At 46.9% G+C, this 19,979-nt stretch overlaps 1 protein-coding gene across 1 annotated transcript in view; it reads left to right on the forward strand.

Moving 5' to 3' along the window:
- Nucleotides 1-17,384, forward strand: part of Gprc5a (G protein-coupled receptor class C group 5 member A) — a 20,125-nt gene extending 2,741 nt beyond the window's left edge. The window contains exons 2-4 of the mRNA XM_021165830.2: nt 11,403-12,341; nt 16,829-16,884; nt 17,145-17,384. Coding sequence (XP_021021489.1) covers nt 11,414-12,341; nt 16,829-16,884; nt 17,145-17,231 — 1,071 coding nt within the window. The 5' untranslated portion in view covers nt 11,403-11,413 and the 3' untranslated portion in view covers nt 17,232-17,384. The remainder of the gene's footprint in view (nt 1-11,402; nt 12,342-16,828; nt 16,885-17,144) is intronic.
- Nucleotides 17,385-19,979: the final 2,595 nt, after the last annotated feature.

Consider the following 19,979-nt stretch of genomic DNA (forward strand, 5'->3'; position numbering starts at 1 on the left):
CCCTCCCCTCCCCTCCCCTCCTCTCTTCTCCTTTCCTTTCTTCCTTTCTGAGAACAAGGCTTGATCCATTGCCCTGGAGCATTTTAAACTCCCAGGCTCAAGTGCTTCTCTTTCACATCTCAAGTGTCTGGAGTGCAGGTGTGACCCAAGGCATGGAATCTGTATGTTTATTTTAGAATTTCAGATTACTCTGTTCTAACCTACACTCAGTTTTTGGCAAACATGTATGACCATTTGGATAGATTCCATCTGATAGAGAAGGGGTAGCAACTATGGTCTGCGGTCCAAAGTGGCCCGTATGTTCATTTTCTTCCTTCTTAATGACGAGTTTCATGGGGATCTAGTAAAACTCATTTGTTTTTGTATCATTTGTGGCTACATTCAAGTTACAAGTTCATGGCTTCTAAAAGCCCCTGCGCCGGGCGTGGTGGTGCACGCCTTTAATCCCAGCACTCCAGAGGAAGAGGCAAGTGGATTTCTGAGTTCGAGGCCAGCCTGGTCTACAAAGTGAGTTCCAGTACAGCCAGGGCTATATACAGAGAAACCCTGTCTCAAAAAACCAACCAACCAACCAACCAATAAATAAATAAATAAATGCCCCTGCTACTTATAGCTGCTATACAAAGTGCTTGACAAGTGCAGATTCTGAGAGTGTGAATTCTTTGGTTAATAATGGAGATATGATTGGTATGAAGATAGACAGTGTTCCTGGTAAAGTATCCAGAAAGCATTCTTGTGGTTTTGTTGGTTATTTATTTTATGTATGGCATCTGCCGAGGACCAATTTTAAAACGTCTATAGGGGCTGAGGAGATGTCTCAGTGGGTAAGAGAGAGGGCTTGATGTGTCGGTATGAGGATGAGAGTTAGGGTCATGAGTTAGCATCCGTGTAAAACCCGGGCCATGGAAGCAGATGGCCATGCATGTCTGTAACCCCAGGGCTGGATGCAGAGGCAAACAGATCCCGGGAGTTCCCTAGCCAGCCAGTCCAAGAAAACTGTGAGCTTCCTGTACAGAGAGACTCTGTCCCAAGGGAAGAGAGCCATAGAGGAGGACGTTCAGTGTCCTTCTCCGGCTTCTGCATGTTAGCACACAGCCACACATACATGACGTACATACATTTTAACGTCTTCTCATTATGATGCTTTTCTTCTTTACCATGGTGGATCTCGGATTCGTTTTGTTTTGTTGGTCTGGGTTTTACCTTGAACTTGCTGGGACCCCAGGTGTGTGCCACCACACAGTGATTTCTAGTATTTTATTGCACTCTCTCATGAAAGTCTACTTGCTTTGTTTGGAGTAAGAGTAAGATGGCCCTACTCTCAGGCACTGCATGAAAGTGGAAAATGGCCCTGAGCCTCGTTCTCAAACTTGTCTCTGTCTGTTCTGGTGCCATGATGATGATGATGATGATGATGATGGTGATGGTTTTTCTTCCATCACTGCCTAGAGACTCAACTCAGTTATGTTAGTAAGGCGTTATTCACAGGACGCTGCCGTGATGTGTCATGGTTGTGTGATGGGAACTGGGGTGGTTACCCGTACAGGGGATCCCAGAGAGGCACTTCCCACCTAACTAATCCTTTTTCAGCTGCAGAAACATTTTTGTGGGACTCCTCCCTTGGAAGAACTCAGCCTGGATAAACGTAGGAGGGTCAGAAAAATGTGCACAGATTCATTTTTAAGATCTCTTACTCCTTTAGCTGGGTGTGGGAACTCACGGATGAGAGCCCATTACCTGGGAGATGGTATCAGGAGGGTCAGGAGTTTGAGGCCAACCCTAGTGACACGAGAATGAGACTCTGTCTCAAATAAATAAATCATCCTATTACTCACAGTCGAGGAAGTATTCGGCAGTTGATCTTAGTCCAAAATACTTGCTCAGAATCACTGCGCAGAACACATACAGAGAGAGATGCCAACAGACAGGGGACTCCATCTGTGTCCTCACGGAGCTTGTTAGCTACTGGTGTTAACATATAGTCACTACCAGGCACACAGGAAAATGAGTACTCGACTGTCAGGTCTAGGAAGAGACTGATGCGTTTAGAGCGAGGTGGGATTAACCATACCATGATACAAGTTCCCAGTAGAGGTTACGTTGAGACCAAGCTTTGAAGAAATACATCAGTATTGTGAACGGAAGGGAAGGGGCTTTCATGTATGTGAGGCAAAAAGTATGATTTTGTCTGAGAAGGCCCCGAATAGCCCCAAATTCCTATTCATATAGAAAACACTCTTGGAATGCTGGGTGTGGTAGTTGTATACCAGGAATCCTGGCACTAAAGAGCTGGAGGCAGGAGGATTGTGAGTTTGAGGTCAGTTTAGGTTACTTACATATTCAGACCCAGTTTTTTAAAAAAGAAAGGCCTGGAGGTGGTGGCACACATCTTTATTTAATCTCTTGGGTTAAATAAAATCACTTGTGAGGCAGAGGCAGGTAGATCTCTGAGGTCCAGGCTAGCCTGGTTTACAGATCGAATCAGGATAGACAGGGCTACACAGAGGGACCCTGTCTTTAAAAACCAAAAAGAAAAAGAAAAAGAAAAAAAGGAAGGAAGGAAGGAAGGAAGGAAGGAAGGAAGGAAGAAGGAATGAAAAAGGAAGAGAGAAAGGGGCTGGAGAGATGGCTCAGCTGTTACAAGCACTTGATCTTCCAGAGGACCTGAGCTCAGTTCCCAGAATGCACTGAGGTCATAACCAACTGTAACTCCAGCTCCAGGGGATACAACGGATACCCTCATTTGGCCTCTGTGAGCACCTGTACATGTGTGTGTCACACACACACACAAAACACATTTTAAAATTTTTGCTTAAATGAAATGAAAGCAGTCACTTGGATAATTTGCATGTGTCAAAGGCTCATTAAAAAACCCACATAGCCTTGGATAAAGAATTTGATTTCTTTTTAGCTTAGTTTTCTCAGCTGTCAAGGGAGTGATAAAATACCAGATGGTGCCTCACATCTGTAATCCTGACTCTTGAAGGTAGAGTCAGAAAGATCAAAATGTTCAAGGTTATCCTCAGCTACATATCGAGTCCAAGGGCAACCTGGGCTACCTCGAGACCTTATTTAAAAACAAATAGACATTAAAGTGGGGCAAGGAGGATTAAATGAAACAGTACATGGCTCAATAAAATTTTGCTAAGGTTTGGGCTCTTACTATATAGCTTTGCTTGCACGTTCTGCATGTTTCTGTTCCCTGTCCTGGGACGATGGCAACCTCTAGTTGCCCTTGAGAGTTTAGAAATTGACCTGACCTTTGCCCATCCTTGGGGCCTTTCTCTCCTACCTCCGTAAGAACCTGTAACAACCTCACACCTCTGGTTATCTCTCCCGCCTCTTCTCCCAGCCTTCCTCACACCTCAGTTCCTTCATCCTGGTAGGCGAGGTCACGGTTGCGCGGTTGCCGAAGTGCACGTTCTCAGCACTTCCTGACTGCCTACGTGGATGTGGACAGCTGGTCACTCACCTGATGCACTCTGTTGGCTCTCCAAGGGTGGCGGCCACACTTGGGGTCTGTGGGATTTGTCCACTTGGCACTGGTTGGTGAGGAGCACTGACTGCATGAAGGGTTGCTTGTTCTGGAGACATCTCAACAGTCAGACCTGTGGGAGGGGAGTGACCCTTTCACAGGGGTCACACATCCTGCATGTCAGTGAATGCATTACAATCAATAGCAAAAGCAAGATTACAGTTTTGAAGTAGCAGCGTAGTACTTTTATGGTTGGGGGTCACCACAACATGAGGAACTGTGTTAAAGTGTCACAGCATTAGGAAGGTTGAGAACCGCTGGTGGAGAGTCTGTGAGATTCTGGGTAAGGTAGAAGGCTCTGGAGACCTTGATGGTGACCAAGAGGAAGTAAATCAAGGATGAGGTGTTTGCTAAGAAGGCTCTCTCCCCATCCTCGGCCCTCTCAAAAGAAATCTGTGTATTTTAGGATAGGTGTATTTTTATTATTTCCAGTTGTGGATTTGTGTGTGTAGGGGACTTTTCACACACCCGTGTCTTTTTTTCTTTTTTGTTCCTGTTTAGATAGGCTCATTTATGTAGCCCAGGCTTGGCTTGAACTCAGAGATCTGAGGGCCTCTCTGCCTCCTGCTGGTTTGCAAAGCAATCACCGTCAAGTCTGGCCTCATACCGTGCTTATTCATTTCCCTTCCAGACTCCCCTCCATGTATATAATTTTAGAAATTATCTTTTAAGTATCATCATCATTGTCATCATCATTTTATTTGTTTGCTTTTACTTTCGAGACAGGGCTTCTCTATGTGTAGCTCTGGCTGTCCTAAGAACTTTCTCTGTAGACCAGGTTAGCCTCAAACTCACAGAGATCCTCTTGCTTCTACCTCCTGAGTGCTGGGGTTAAACGTGTGGGCCCACACCACTCAGTTTTTTTTTTTTAAGATTTATTTATTTATTATATGTAAGTACACTGTAGCTGTCTTCCAACACACCAGAAGAGGGCATCAGATCTCATTACGGGTGGTTGTGAGCCACCATGTGGTTGCTGGGATTTGAACTCAAGCCCTTTGGAAGAGCAGTCAGAGCTTTAACCGCTGAGCCATCTCTCCAGCCCCACCACTCAGATTTTAATTAATTTTTTTGCACAGGATCTCATTAAGTTTTCCAGGCTGACCTTGAATTTGCTATGTAGTCCTTGCAGACCTCATACTTGTGATCCTTTTGCAAGTACAGGATCATAGGCATGGGCTTCCAAAGCCCAGCTGAAATATAGAATTATGAACACATCTTCCCTCTGTGGCACTGGACATGTAAGTTCATCACTAAAAACAAGTGTGCACGTGTAAGTGGGTGCACACACACTTCAGGATGAGGTCAGATGGCATCCTTGGGTGTTGAGCCTGCCTTCTACTTTCTTTGAGGCAGGGTCTGTTGTTCATCATTGCATATGTCAGACTAGATTATCCAGAGATTTTCCTGCCTCCCATATCCCTGGGATAGACTCACTGGTAGAAGCCCTGGGGTGACAGGGACTCACTGTCCTTTTTGCTTTTAACTGGGTTCTGAAGACTCAAACTCAGGTCTTTACACTTACATGGCAAGCAACTTATCCACTCACTGGGCCTTAGCTTTATCTCTTAAGAATTAACTTATAAATATATTTTAGAGTATTAGGTGAGATAATGTGTAAGAACACAGAAAGGGGAGAATGTGTGTGAAGCATAGACACTTAGCATCGTGCTGACCCAGGGTGTGGGTAGATGTCATTAATTCCTCATGATAGTGTGACTATTGTTACTATGGCTGAACTTAGAGAAAAAATGGAGATGTCACCAAGTTACAAGGTTGTAGGTCCGAGATCTTGGTGTCACCCCTGGGACAGGCACTGTGCTCAATTCTGATGACAGAGTGTTGTGAATCTCAGAAGGAGAAAGGCAGAATCAGCTTTGAGCTGTCTCAGCTCCTCAGCAAGCTCACTTATGAGATCCACTAGCCAGGGCCATCTAGAGGCAGCTTCCGGGTCTAAGCCTGTAAGCTCCACCACCATTGTGCTGAAGAGGAGTCTAGAAGTGGAGGACAGAAGCCAGGAGCTTCTCAGATGCTGTCCTTTGTCTTTGCACACCAGTCAATGCTACACACCAAAGCCATGCCTAAGGCTAGCATTCTTGGCAGAGCTTTGACTTTGTCCCCAGTCTCCTAGGCCATCTCCACCCTCCCACTCATCCTTAGGCCAGTTTTGGAATGGTTAGAAGGTCATGATCCATTTTGCAGTGACAGGAGGTGGCATATGGGAAAGAAGATGGCACTGGGACAGAGAGATGTGGAAGCTGTCTGCATGGAACTGCCCAAGGGCTCAGCCCCCTGCTTCAGCAGCGAGTCCCTGTTTCACAGCAGAGAAAACAGGTTCAGAGAGGCTAGTGACCTGGTCCATACATACATTGTGTCCCTGAAACCCACTGATCCCAGAGGGAGCAATGGTTGACAGTTTTGAGGGGCTGTAGCCCTTCACGATGGAGAAGGCACAGTGACAGGATTGTGAGTGGTTGATCACTTTGCTTCTATCAACAGGAAGCAGAGTGGACAGGAAATTTGGCTGGGCTAAGAGATCTACAAGCTCGCCCGCAGTGGCCCACTTTTACAGGCAGGCCCCGCCAAGTGTGCAAACACATGAGCGCGCCCATGAGGAACATTTTGTACTCAAACCATTCTGTATGTGAAGGTGAACAGAGGGCTTGGGGTTGAGTCAGCAGGAGACTCCCTTCCAGTCTCCCCCTCCCTCTCTCCCCCTCCAGGTCCCCACCCTCACCCTGCAATTGTAGGTTTGTCTGTTCCACCTTCCTCTCTTGCCCTGACTCATTCCAAAAGGATTTTTAAGGCGCTTCCAAGTAATTTCCTATCCTGCAGTCTCAGGCCTGTAATCCAAGCACTCAGGAAGCTGAGGCAGGAGGATAGCCAGGAGTCTAGGCCAGCCTCAGCTACAGTAAGACCCTATGTCATAAGACAAACAGGCTGGGCCAGGGAGATGGCTCAGTGGGTAAAGGGGTTTGCGGCTAAGCCTGACAGCGTGAGTTCGATTCCAGGACCTGCATGGTGGAAGGAGAGAACTGACCCCTGAAAGTTGTCCTCTGACATCCGTGTGTGTGTGTGTGTGTGTGTGTGTGTGTGTGTGTGTATACACATGGCCTCCTTGCTCCAAATAAGTGAGTGAACAAACAAGTAAGCGTGAAAACAATGAACAAACAAATAAGAAAACAACAGCTCTAGACCAAAGCGAGGAACCTGGCTTCCACCGCTTTCCTGGGCTCCATCTCTCTGCAGGACCACATTCTGAGGAGATTTCCCGTGTGCCCCTGCTTCTTAGTGAGTTTTGTTTTCTTCTGAACAAATCCAAAGTACTTCAGACACTTTTAAACTTGCTGAGCAACCCCAGTCATCTGGGGAGAGGGTGGAGGATGGTTAATAGGTGAATTACATTGGTGATTCCCCCAAAATTAGTCACCCACATACAAAATACTCACTAAGACATTTTGCTTCTTGTTGCTGCTTGGGGTGATGTGGGTGTGATCCCAGGGTTTGGGAAAGAGAGCTAGGAGGATGAAGTTTGATGCTAGTCTGGGCTCCAGGAGACCCTGTCTCAAACAAACAAACAAACAAACAAACAAACAAACAACCAAATCAGGGCTTGCCATCACCCTGTTGTGGAAGGGGAGGAGTTCCTGAAGCTCTACCCACGCCTCTAAAAGGAATTGTATGTAGTTACTGGTTGGTCGGGCTGAGGTGTGTGTGTGTGTATGTGTGTGTGTGGGGGGGGTTGGCATTTTCTTCAATAACCACAGCATGTTTCTATAAGCAGCCCTGATGAAATACATTGGGTCATTAAAAACAAAACAAAACAAACAAACAAAGAAAGAAAGCATAAAGGTCTTCTGAAAGGTTGTTTGTAGGGTTGGGGGTAGGGCATATACCTAGCATGAGGTTCAACACACACACACACACACACACACACACACACACACACACACACGACCCACACTGCCCATTGACTGCCCTTATGAGCACTGGTCTTGGAAGGTTCCAGACATGACCCACTCCTGCACAGCCACAGTGAAGCTAGGGGCCGAGGCCTTATGTCCCTTCGTTCAGGGCTGCAACTGTCTTTTAGGCCAGAGGTCACCGATCTCTGTCAAGGTTTAGCGTCATTGGGTTCAGAGTCCTTCCTAAACATCAACTAATTTTGATTAACAGCTGCTTGACAACAGAACCTTGAGGCGTAAAGTGAGTGACAGTCACAAGGAGGATCAGAGAATGGGCTGGGGACAGCATCTAGCCTGGGGCTGGGGGCTAGGGGTGGGTAGATTGGGGGCGACGAGGGGGAGCTCCAGCTTGTCTCACGGTGATGGTCCTCGGCTTGATTGTTGGCTGTTGGCTTGGTGGTGGTTGTGGCTGGGAGTGCAGAGAGGAGAGGCCTTCTATGGTAGGTAGACTAGACAATGGCTCTATAGGCAAAGTTCTTCTCTATGGCTCTCCACAGCGGGAGAGGCCAAACAAGAGGCAGTCCGTGTTGTCATGGTGGAAAGTGAATTCGTAAAACCATACCCCACTTCTCAGGGTGGGCCTGAGATTAAATACCTTTTGCAGGGAGGAGTGTCTGGGAAGGAAAGCCTATTGGTAACACCCTCCAGGCCTCTAGGTACCTCATTTGCATTCAGAACTCTGTATTGAGCCTACTCGGTTGTGGTCGCATTTCTTTTCCTATTGTCTTGGTCTGAGAGGGTAGGGATGCCTTACCTACATGTGGAAGGGCTTGGGTGTTGCCCTGAATGACTGAAGGCCACAAATCTATAGAGGGCTGCAGCTATAGGTGACTGGGGCCTGGTGCCTGGGTCTCTGGGATGTCAAGCCTTTGGTTCAACCTTCCCAGGCTTCCTTTCATGGTCTACCTCCTCCCTTGCACAGGATAGCTTCTAACTCAGTATGTAGCAGAGGCTGGCCTTGAACTCCTGTTCTTCCTACTTCTACCTTCTAAACGCTGGGATTTTAGAGAGCCAAGTCTCAGTAAAAAGGAAGGAGACAGAGCTAAACAGTTATTGTAACACAGTGTACATACAGTTCTAGTGTGTATGTGTGTGTGTGTGTGTGTGTGTGTGTGTGTGTATGTGTGTGTGTATAGCTAACACAGCTTGTCCTTCTTTCAGAGGGCTACAGTTCAGTTTCCAGCACTTATGGTCCTCAGACACCTGTCACTCCAGCCCCAGGGCATCTCACACCCTCTGATGGCCTTTGAGGTTACCTATCCTCATGTGCACATACCCACACACAGGCACACATGTGTGTACATAATTAAGAAGAATAACATCTTTAATTTTGGTATGATGGCTTGTCTCATCTATTTACATTTATTTATTTATCTATCTATTTAATTTATGGCAGGGTCTCATCTTTAGACCAACCTTGCCTTGTTGTTTATTATTTATTTATTTATTTATTTATTTATTTATTTATTTATCCGTGACAGGATCTTTTTCTTTTTTTTTCTCGAGACAGGGTTTCTCTGTATAGCCCTGGCTGTTCTAGAACTCACTCTGTAGACCAGGCTATTCTTGAACTCAGAAATGCGCCTGCCTCTGCCTCCCAAGTGCTGGGATTAAAGGCGTACGCCACCACGCCTGGCCTGTGACAACATCTTACTCTTTAGCCCAAACTGTAAAAGCTTGGTCTGGTTTTTCCTCCCAGGCCCTTGCTCCCAGAAATAAGACTTAGATTCAAAATATATTTACAGATCCCTTGGCTATATACTAGGCTCTTTTCTGACTAGATCGTAACTTCTTCTTCTTTTTTTTTTCTTTTTAAAGATTTGTTTATTATTATACATAAGTTCACTGTAGCTGACTTCAGACATACCAGAAGAGGGCATCAGATCTCATTATGGATGGTTGTGAGCCACCATGTGGTTGCTGGGAATTGAACTCAGAACCTTCAGAAGAGCAGTCAGTGCCCTTACCCTCTGAGCCATCTCTCCAGCCCAGATCATAACTTCTTATGCCCCATTTACTCTAACCTACATTCAGACATGTGGCTGCTTACCTGTGCTCAGGTACTGTGTGTCTGTTTCGTGACATCTCTCTCTTTTTGTCTGTAGCCAAGATCTTCAGGGGGGTTTTCCCTGGTCAAATCTTATTTTCAGTAATTTGGAGGAACGACATAGCTTTTCTTCTCCTGTTGGAACAAATGTAAAATCTCCTCCCCAACATATCTCCTTTCTTCCATTTTGGGATTAGGACTTCTGTAGGCTGACCTAATTCATCAGTTCTTTCTAAAGTCCAGTGTATCTTAGCAGTTGTGCTATTTGTCTCATTGACATTAAAAATTTTAAAGTCAACAAAATACATTTAAAGCTATCTTTGGGATATATCAGATCCCCTTCTGTTCTATAAGCATTTCCTTCAAAGTCCCATTAGATTTTTATTTTATTTTATTAGATATTTCTTTATTTACGTTTCAGATGTAATCCCTTTCCCAGTCACCCCCCACCCCCTATTCCATCCCTCTTCCTCCTGCTTCTATGAGGGTGTTCCCCTTTCCACCTACTTCCACCTCTCTGCCCTGGCATTCCCCCACACTGGGGCATCAAAGCTTCACAGGACCAAGGGACATTTCTCCCATTGATGCCTGACAAGGCTGTCCTCTGCTACACATGCGGTGGAGCCATGGGTCCCTCCATGTTTGTACTCCTTGGTTGGTGGTTTAATCCCTGTCAGTTCTGGGGGATCTGGTTGGTAGTTTTTTTTTTTGTTTTGTTTTGGTTTTTTTTTTTTGATTTTTGTTTTTTTTAATAATGATGGCTTGACCTGCAGGACTGTAAGCTATGTCTGGAATAGGCTTCATGCCACAATATCCTAAAAGTTGTTGTATTTGAATGGACATGTGTATCTGAGCATCATCAGATCTAGTCTGTAAAGGCATCTCTCAGACAGTCATCATCTTTAATAAACTTACAATCATCCCTCAGAAGTTAAGGCCAAAGTCCATTAGAAGTCCAAACATGCATAAACTGTATGATGTATCATCTTGTGTACATATCCCAGTTGCTCCAAATTCTATAAAATAAAGCATAATCTATTGTATGGCATAGTTTTAAGTTAGCAGCAGTAACAGAATCTAGACTCTTAATTCAATATATTGTATCTCTTTGGGCTGATGGTCCAGTTTCTCAAGCCCCTATGGAATTTTCCTGTCTAGAACTATGGTTTTTGATGTTATTGGGAGTTCCAGATTGGATTCCTCTAAGGGTTTCCTATTTTGATATAAAGATTCTTTCAACCTATGTATTATGATCTCTAATCTAGTATCTAATTGCTCAGTCTCTTCCTTCTCCAAGTCTGTCTTATTCTGATCTTTCCCAGAGAAGGCATACAAAATTGTAATCATTGGAAAAACAGCCATTTGATTCCTGATAAAAACAAAACAAAACAAAACAAAACAAAACAAAACAAAACAAAACAAAAAACCCAAACCAAAAAACCCAAACCAAAATTAAGTCAAATGAGATTAGTAGAGTTAACTGGGAAGTATGGGATTCATTCCCTCTTCTTATTGGCCCTTAGAATCATCGCAGGTGGCAAGAAGAGTTAGCTTCGCGGGGTATAGGTGTGTAGATGTGTATGTGTGGGAAGGTTGGGGGATGGGACCTATGAGTTTAGTCAGAGTTATGCACACAAGCATGGGAGCTTACCAGTGGCTATACCACAGAAGAAAAAGGCTTTCCCTCCCCAGCAACCCGGAGATTCCCAGAGAGGAGAGAATCCTGAGTCCCGCCCCTCGGTTAGTTTCAATGTAACAAGTTTAAAAGTAAGACTGACTAAACACAATCCCATTTTTGTCCTCTGTCTCAGAGGCTAGCTTGGTCCCTAATTTTGCTTCTTCCTTTTAAATGCAGGACCAACCAGAATGGCTACTCCTAGAGCTGCCCCTAGCGGTTGCCGCTCAGACCTGGATTCCAGGTACCACAGACTTTGTGACCTGGCGGAAGGCTGGGGCATCGCCTTGGAAACACTGGCTGCAGTCGGGGCTGTGGCTACCGTGGCTTGCATGTTTGCACTCGTTTTCCTCATCTGCAAAGTGCAGGACTCCAACAAAAGAAAGATGCTCCCCACCCAGTTCCTCTTCCTCCTGGGAGTGCTAGGGGTCTTTGGCCTCACCTTCGCCTTCATCATCAAGCTGGATGGGGCCACAGGACCCACGCGCTTCTTCCTCTTCGGAGTCCTCTTCGCCATCTGCTTCTCTTGCCTCCTGGCCCACGCTTTCAACTTGATCAAGTTGGTCCGAGGGAGGAAGCCCCTGTCGTGGCTTGTGATCCTCAGCCTGGCGGTGGGCTTCAGCCTGGTCCAGGATGTCATTGCCATTGAATACCTGGTCCTCACCATGAACAGGACCAACGTCAATGTCTTTTCTGAGCTGCCTGCTCCTCGGCGCAATGAGGACTTTGTCATGCTCCTCATTTACGTGCTCCTCTTGATGGTGCTGACCTTCTTCGCATCCTTCTTGGTTTTCTGTGGATCCTTCTCTGGCTGGAAGAGACACGGGTTCCACATATGCTTCACCTCGTTCCTCTCCATCGCCATCTGGGTGGCCTGGATCGTTCTGCTCCTGATTCCCGACATTGACCGGAAATGGGATGATACCATTCTCAGCACAGCCTTGGTGGCCAATGGCTGGGTTTTCCTGGCGTTTTATATCTTGCCCGAGTTTCGACAGCTTCCAAGGCAACGGAGCCCCACTGATTACCCAGTTGAAGATGCTTTCTGTAAACCTCAGCTCATGAAGCAGAGCTATGGTGTGGAGAACAGAGCCTACTCCCAAGAGGAAATCACCCAAGGTATAATTGAAGGGGCCTTGGTGTAAAAATGGGGTGAGAAGTTGGGCGTGGTGGTGCAAGCACTTGTGGGCAAATATGCAAATGTTTGTACATTCGAGAGCACCTGAGCGCTTGCACACACGCGTGCACACACACACACACACACACACACACACCCCTTTAATCTTAGCACTTTGGAGATGGAGACAGGAGAATTATGAGTTTAAGATCAGCCTGGGTTATGTAGAAAGACTGCATCTCAGAACACCAAAACCCTTGTGGGCTGGGGCTATGGGTCTGTGCAGTGCTTGTTTAAACATGCATGAAAAACCAGAGACACCCTCCAGCACCACTCAAAGTGGGTATGGTGGCACACACTTGTAAGCCCAGTACTCAGGAGGTGGAGGCAGGAGGATCAGAAGTTCAAGGTCATTTTTGGCTACATGTGGATTTCAAGGCCAGCCTGGGTTGCATGAGGTGGTCTCAAAACAAAAAACCATTCCCAGCTATAAAACCTGTACTTGTCTAGATATCACACATAGCAAAAGGCTCTTTCCTAACTGCCCTGATGTTTCCCTGTCTTGGTCTTAATTGTACTATAGTCCCATCCAAGGTCCTTGGAGCTTCTCTGTAATCCCAGTAATGGAAAAGGAGAATAAAGACAGGAGGGGAAATAAGCAAGCAACGGAAGGCTCCTAAATGCAGAAGCAAAAACGGAGAAAAGACAGACAGAGCTGGAGGGAAAATCATCAGACAGAACCACGAGAACACCGGAGGCTCACGCCTACCATGAGACCTTGGAGGGGGATGTCATGAGGATCAGAAATTCACTGTCATCCTGGGCTACACGAGACCCTGTCTCAAAAGACAAGCAAACAAGCAAGCTAGCTAGCAAACAAACAAAACCAAACCCAAAACAGGGGCTGGAGAGACAGCTCATTGGTTGAGAGCAATTGCTTCTCTTGCAAAGGACCAGGTTTGCTTCCCAGCATCCACGTGGCCATCCATAACCACCGGTAACTCCAACTGTAGGAGTCTGGCACCCTCTTCTAGCCCCTGTGAGCACCAGACACACACAGTGAGCTTACATTCATGCAGGCAAGACACTCACGTGCAGAAAATAAAAATAGATTGTTCTTCAAATAAATCCAAACAGACACCCACAAAACAAAACACTCAAATTCTAAGGAGCTCACGGGATATTTACAGCTTCTGATCTTGAGTAAACCAACCTCTGTATTAGGAGACACACACCAGAAGAGGGCATCAGATCCCATTACAGATGGGTGTGAGCCACCATGTAGTTGCTGGGAATTGAACTCAGGACTTCTGGAAGAGCAGTCCATGCTCTTAACCGCCGAGTCGTCTCTCCACCCTACAAAGAAAATCATGTTGGCTTTTGATTCCATCTGGCAGGGAAGCTGGGAGCACACATCTTCAAACACCAGCAGGAAGCAAACTGGAAGTGGGAGTGGGGCTTTAACCGCTCAAAGCCTGCACCAATGACGTGCTTCCTCCAACAAGGCTACCCTCCTAAACATCCCAAATAGTCCCACCAACCACAGACCGAGCGTTCAAACATCCGGGCCTATGGGATCCATTCTCATTCAAACCACAGCACTTCATTCCTGGGCCCTAGTGGGCTCATGACCATAGCACAGTGCAGAATGCACTGAGTCAAATTTCATAAGGCCCCATGGCCTTTCAGCCTCAGTACTGTTCAGAAACCCAAAGTTTCTTCCAAGACTCAAGCAATCTCTTAATGGTAGCTCCCCATATAATCTGTTGTAGTTTAGTAGAACTGGAAGCTTGCCTTTCAAGTCTTCATCTCACACTTTCTACACAACTGTACATAGATTGATTCAGAATAAGGAGGGATGGAGAGGAAAGCCCCCTAGTGGTGTGTGGGTGAGGTTGGGCTCTGTGTATAGGTATATGAAAGGCATTCCTGAGGCTGGAGAAATGGCTCGATGGTTAAGAACATGTACTGTACTTCCAGAGGACCTGACTTCCAATCCCAGCACTCATATTGAGTGGCTTACAATCACCTGTAACTTTGGCTCCAGGGTATCTGATGTCCTCTCTGGCCTCTGTGGGCACTAACACGTATGTGCAACATCCATCCATCCATCCATCCATCCATCCATCAATCCATCCACACATATATTTTTTTGAAGGCATTCCTGGCAGAAAGGAAGAGGCTTTGTGGATCTTGAATACTTAGACCCAAGCTCTGATTTCCTTCAGAGGTCACAGGGGGTTGGAAGACAGGAAGCCCTCTTAACACAAGCTGGCAGATGTCTTGGCAAAGTCCCCCAGGGTTTTGACTTAGAACAGCCACCTTCTACTGTATGTCTCTGGGCCTGTGGGAGGAGAAGGATCCCATGTGACATGAGAGCAAGTGATGGTTTGATTCCTGCCGCAGTTATGAGGAGCCAGGGGCCCTAGTGATATCTTCAGAAGAAAATGAGGCTAAGCTGAGGGCTAGAAACTGCCCTGACCTGTAGGGATCTATTGCTCGGCTCCAGGTTATGTGGTTCTTTCAGGAAGGGAAGTGGTTGTTGGCTCAGGCTAGAGGGACCTTCAAGGCTGGGTTCCTGGTTTCAGCAATAAAGAGGTCTTGGCTCTGCTGTTTCTGCTTTGAGGAAGGGTCTAACTATATGGACCAGGTGGGCCTTGAACTTGTGTTGATGTCCCAACCTCTTTCCTCTTTCTCCAGAGTGCTGAGGTCTCTCTCTCTCTCTCTCTCTCTCTCTCTCTCTCTCTCTCTCTCTCTCTCTCTCTCTCTTTGTGTAGGGGAGGCTGGGGATGGAACCCACGGTTTTGTGTATGACAGGCAAGCTCTTCACCACTGAAAACACTCCTAGCCCTAGGCTGTGCTCTTAAAGCTTGAATTGCAGAGTTTCCTGGGGACAGAGAGCAGGAAATAACTTCCCACAGTGCTTCCCAGGGCCTTGTCTCCTGCCTTACCCAGTACTTCTGTTGTGGGTCCCTAGGCCCTAGGGCTCCCTTTTTGTTCCTGTTTTTCTGTTTGTATTTTTGTTTTGTTTTTGAGACTGAGTCTTGCTATGTAGTCCCAGCTGTCCTAGAACTTGCTGTGAAGACCAGACTAGCCTCTAATTTATGCTAATCCTCCACCTTTGTCTTCAGGGTGCTGAGATTGCCAGTGTATGTGTCTGGTGTGTGTGTCTGGCTTGCCTTTCATGTTTGGGCCCCTGGTGGCTCCTTTCTGGTGGCTGTCTGTCTAGTCACTGTCCACTGCTGCGTGCTTCTGACACTGGCTCCCCATATCCTGTTACATTGGGTCTGCAGGAGTAGTGTTGCCTTCCACAACACAAGCTCCACTCTAAGTCATATCAGGTCATCGGTGGCCGCCAGCCTCTGTGACTGATCAAGGTGCAGTTGCTTGCCTGATGTGGCCTTCCACCTGTCTGCCTCAGAGTCCAGCATTCCCCGGTTTGTCTTAGGAACGGCTCCACCATGTGCACTCGTGGAACTGGGATGTTCTTGTTAGCTTTTGCCTCATTCAGGAGAGATTTGTGTATTTGTTGTATTTCTTTAAGTCAGGACAAACCTCACATTCTTAATGCTATCTTTGCTTGTTTACTTATTTGTAGTAAAAAAAATTTTTTTTTTTTTTGGTTTTTCGAGACAGGGTTTCTCTGTATAGCCCTGGCTGTCCTGGAACTCACTTTGTAGCCCAGGCTGGCCTCGAACTCAGAAATCCACCTGCCTCTGCCTCCCGAGTGCTGGGATTAAAGGCGTGTACCACCACGCCTGGCTGTAGTAAAAATTTTTAATATTGCTTGTTTATTTACTTATTGTGTGTGTGTCACCATACACACATATGCTACCATACACATGTATGTGAGGTCAGAGGACCAGTTTCAGGAGCCTGTTGTCTCCGCCACAGGGGCCCTGAGATGGAACTCGGGCATCAGGCTGGGTGGCAAGTGCCTTTACCCACTGACCTACCTTGACTGCATCTATTTTTTTTTTTTTTTTTTTTTTGAGACAAGGTCTCATGGAGCCCAGGTTGGGTGGGAACTCACTATGTAGTCGAGGATGATCTGATCCTCCTGCCTCCACCTGCCAGGTACTGGGATCACAGGTGTGCATCACGGATACCCAGGTCCCCACACTGTCTTAACTGAAGAAGCATTTAGCAAGGGGATAAGGGCAGGTACATTTGTCAGGAAATGAACCAGTTGCTTTAAAGTGAGCTCAAGTTTAAAAAGCCTATGATTTTTCCCAAGTACATTGAATATGGTTGCTCGTAAACTCTTCCTAGTTTAGGACAAGAGTAAATCTCATGTGGTTCTGGGATGGGACTGTGTGGCCCCGGGATGGGACTGTGCCTAGTTTAGGGCTGAGAGTCACAGTCTCTCTGCAAGAAATTTAAACTGCTGAGGCCCAGTGGGACCAACTGTCACAGACACCACACTGACATAGCAAGGAAAGCACAGATGGGTCCTGGTGCCTCAGTTTCTCCTCTCCCTCTGTTTCAGGTCTTGAGATGGGGGACACACTCTATGCACCTTATTCCACCCATTTTCAGCTGCAGGTAAGTGACCTTTGTCATTCCTCGATCACCCCTCCCCCCTGCCCCCCGGAAAGGGACAACTGTCCTTTGGGAATAGCTATTACCACCACTTTGGTGGCTCCTAAGTGGGCACCATGAAGGGACGGCACACCTTCTTTCCTACACTCTGGGGTGTAGGAAAGGGATTCAGGGAGGACTTGTGAGAAGGAGGTCTTTTGGGACGGGCATTAGAGGCCATTGAGATGACTGTAACAATCACCATATTATTGCTTCCCTTACAGAATCACCAAAAAGATTTCTCTATCCCGAGGGCCCAGGCCCCGGCCAGTCCGTACAATGACTATGAAGGGCGCAAAGGCGACAGCTAACTGTTGGGAAGAGTGGGACAACCAGAGGCAGGTAGCAGGTCCAGCCAGGAATCCTGCTGATGTGAACTGAACCCAGGGCATCCTAGGGAAACTGTACAGAGAGGCTTGCAACCTGCCCAGCACACCGCCATCTTGCCTGGGGCTGCTAAGCCTAACAAACTGTCTTCAAAGAGCTCCAGGGTTTCATTTGCCCCATTCCTAGAGGTGGGAGTCTTGGCAACTCCCGGGTGAGACTCTTACCTCTCCCGGGAGCATGAGCAAACCTCCAGTCATCTGACTGCTCACTGTTTGGTCATCCTTGGAAGCCAATTCACATAACCCACAGTGGGTTCTATGAGGATTTGCTCCACACCAAGCAGAACTGAAGATTTGGATAAACCCAGAAAGCTCTGGGTCTCCGTCTTGTCCATCTCATCCACACTGGAAGCTAATCTGGTCGTGCCCTCCAAGGCTTTCCTGCCTGGGGAGGAACGGCTAAAGGTCACGTGTCTACCCTCAGTGCACTGCCCCACAGTGGCCTCTCGGTGCAGACACCGATTTCCAAGGGCCACATTTTCATCCCAATCGCCTCCAAACTCACTGCCAACCCCAGACCTCTGTGCCCATTGCCAGGAGCTCTTTGGGACATTACTGGAGTAGACAAGGTCTGTTTCTCTCTGCCAGGAGAATTTGGGTTTTGTTCTCGCTATAAATTCCCGGCACTCGCCCTCCCCCCCCCCCCCCCCCCCCCCCCCCCCCCCCCCCCCCCCCCCCCCCCCCTCGTCCTCAGTAATACGCTCACCCTGACCTCCTGACCTCCCTAAGTGTCTATTCTTGGGGTGGGATGCATTTGTTATGTGGTAAGTTATTCACCTGGGTATGCAATAAAGATGTGGTCACAACTATTTTTAAAATCTAAATGTTATTTATTTATTTTCTTGAAAAAAAATGATGATTTAAGGATTTTGTGGGTATGAGTTTGCACGTGCTGCGGGGAGGCCAGGGAATAACTTTACAAACCCTGCCGGGCAGAGGATTAGGAGTTTCTGTGCTATGGAGAAACTAGGATTCTCATACTTAGCCATAGCACAACACGCGTGCAAGTGTGGGCTTGGTTAGGGACTTGCTCTTTAAAGAGACAGGTAGATTTCTGTGAGTTTGAGGCTAGTCTGGTCTACACAGTGAGACCGGGTCAGAGAATTGGCAGTGTGGCTTACCTGTAATCTCCTGCTGAGGCAGGAGGATTGCCATGATTTCTGAGGCCAGTCTGAACTACAGAGTAAGACTTGGTCTCAACAACAACAATAAAAACAAAGCCACAGAAAAGTGAGTTAGGGCCATGAAGAAGTGTGGGTATTCACAGCTCGGGTATTGATAGCTCATAAAGGCTGGCAGGCTGCACTTTCATTTGCCTGGTTGGTTGTTTTTTCTTTACTGATTGAAGACAGAATGACAGAGTTGGTGAGAACCTGAATTCAATCTCCGGATCTGCATAGTGGAGCTGAGAGCAGATTTCTGAGGAATGTGAGTCCTTCTAGACTCGCCTAGTCTTTCTCAAGAACCCAGTGGGGTTTGTTGTGAGGAAAAAAAATGGCATGGTTTCCCTATATCTGTCCTGAAGAGCTCAATAATTCCTGGGCTGGCCAAATGGCTCAGAGGGGAATAGCCCTTGATGCCATGCCTGCTGAATTGAGTGCAGCCACTGCTTCCTACCTGGTTGAAGGAGTGAGCTGATTTCCACAGGTTATCCACTGACTTCCGTGCACAGGTAATGTCATGTGTGCATGCACACACGTGAAAATATATCACCAAGGCAACTCTGACAAAGGCAGACATTTAATTGGGGCTGGCTTATGGTTTCAGAGGTTCAATCAATTATTAACATGGCGGAGAAACTGTGCAGGCAGACACAGTGCTGGAGAACAAGCTGAGAGTTTTACATCTCCATCCAGAGGCAGCAGGAGATAGTCTGCCACACTGGTGTAGCTTGAGCATAGGTGACTGCAAAGCCTACCCCCACATTGAAACACTTCCTCCAAGGTCACACTTTCTGCTACAGGGCCACACCTCCTAATAGTGCCACTCCCTATGGCCAAGCATTCAAACACATGATGTTCCTAGCCAGGCATGGTGGCTCACACTTGTAATTCTAATGCTCTGGAGGCTGAGGTAGGGGGACTACCATGATTTTAAGACCCAGTTTAGGCTACAGTGTAAGGACCATGTGACTCCTCATTAAATGTATATTCATGTTTTAATCTTACAACACAAAAATCAACACAAAGGAGCTCTGAATTCAAAAGGTGTGGATCTTCCTCTGTACCATCAAGCCAGCAGTATCACAGTGGAAGCCCGGGAAGTGACCTGTGATTTAACTCAAATCTTACACCATCTACCTGGAGACAATGTCACATCCCATGGATTGAGAGAACCCAGAATTCAAAACTGATCACCATCACTTGTCTGTCAGTCTGGTCCCTGGGGGCTAGATCTGTGATTCTAATTTCTCTGCTATAAACTGGGGTTCTCACCCTTTCCTGTTCAGGACTGACTCCCAGGAGTCGGGGAAATGTCTCTGCATCTGTTATAAAGGCTGCTGCAAAGGATACAGATGAGATCTACAGGCCAGCCATAGGAGAAGCGTCTGACCTTATGACTCTATGTGCAGGCCAAGCACGTAGCCTCCTGAAGCGTTTTGGATTGTGTCTGAGTTTGTATGGAGTTGGTGTGCCTAGCAGGACTGCAGATAGATGTGTGTGTGTGTGTGTG

Source organism: Mus caroli, chromosome 6 (genome assembly GCF_900094665.2).
Source record: "Mus caroli chromosome 6, CAROLI_EIJ_v1.1, whole genome shotgun sequence".
In the NCBI taxonomy this organism is placed as follows: domain Eukaryota; kingdom Metazoa; phylum Chordata; class Mammalia; order Rodentia; family Muridae; genus Mus; species Mus caroli.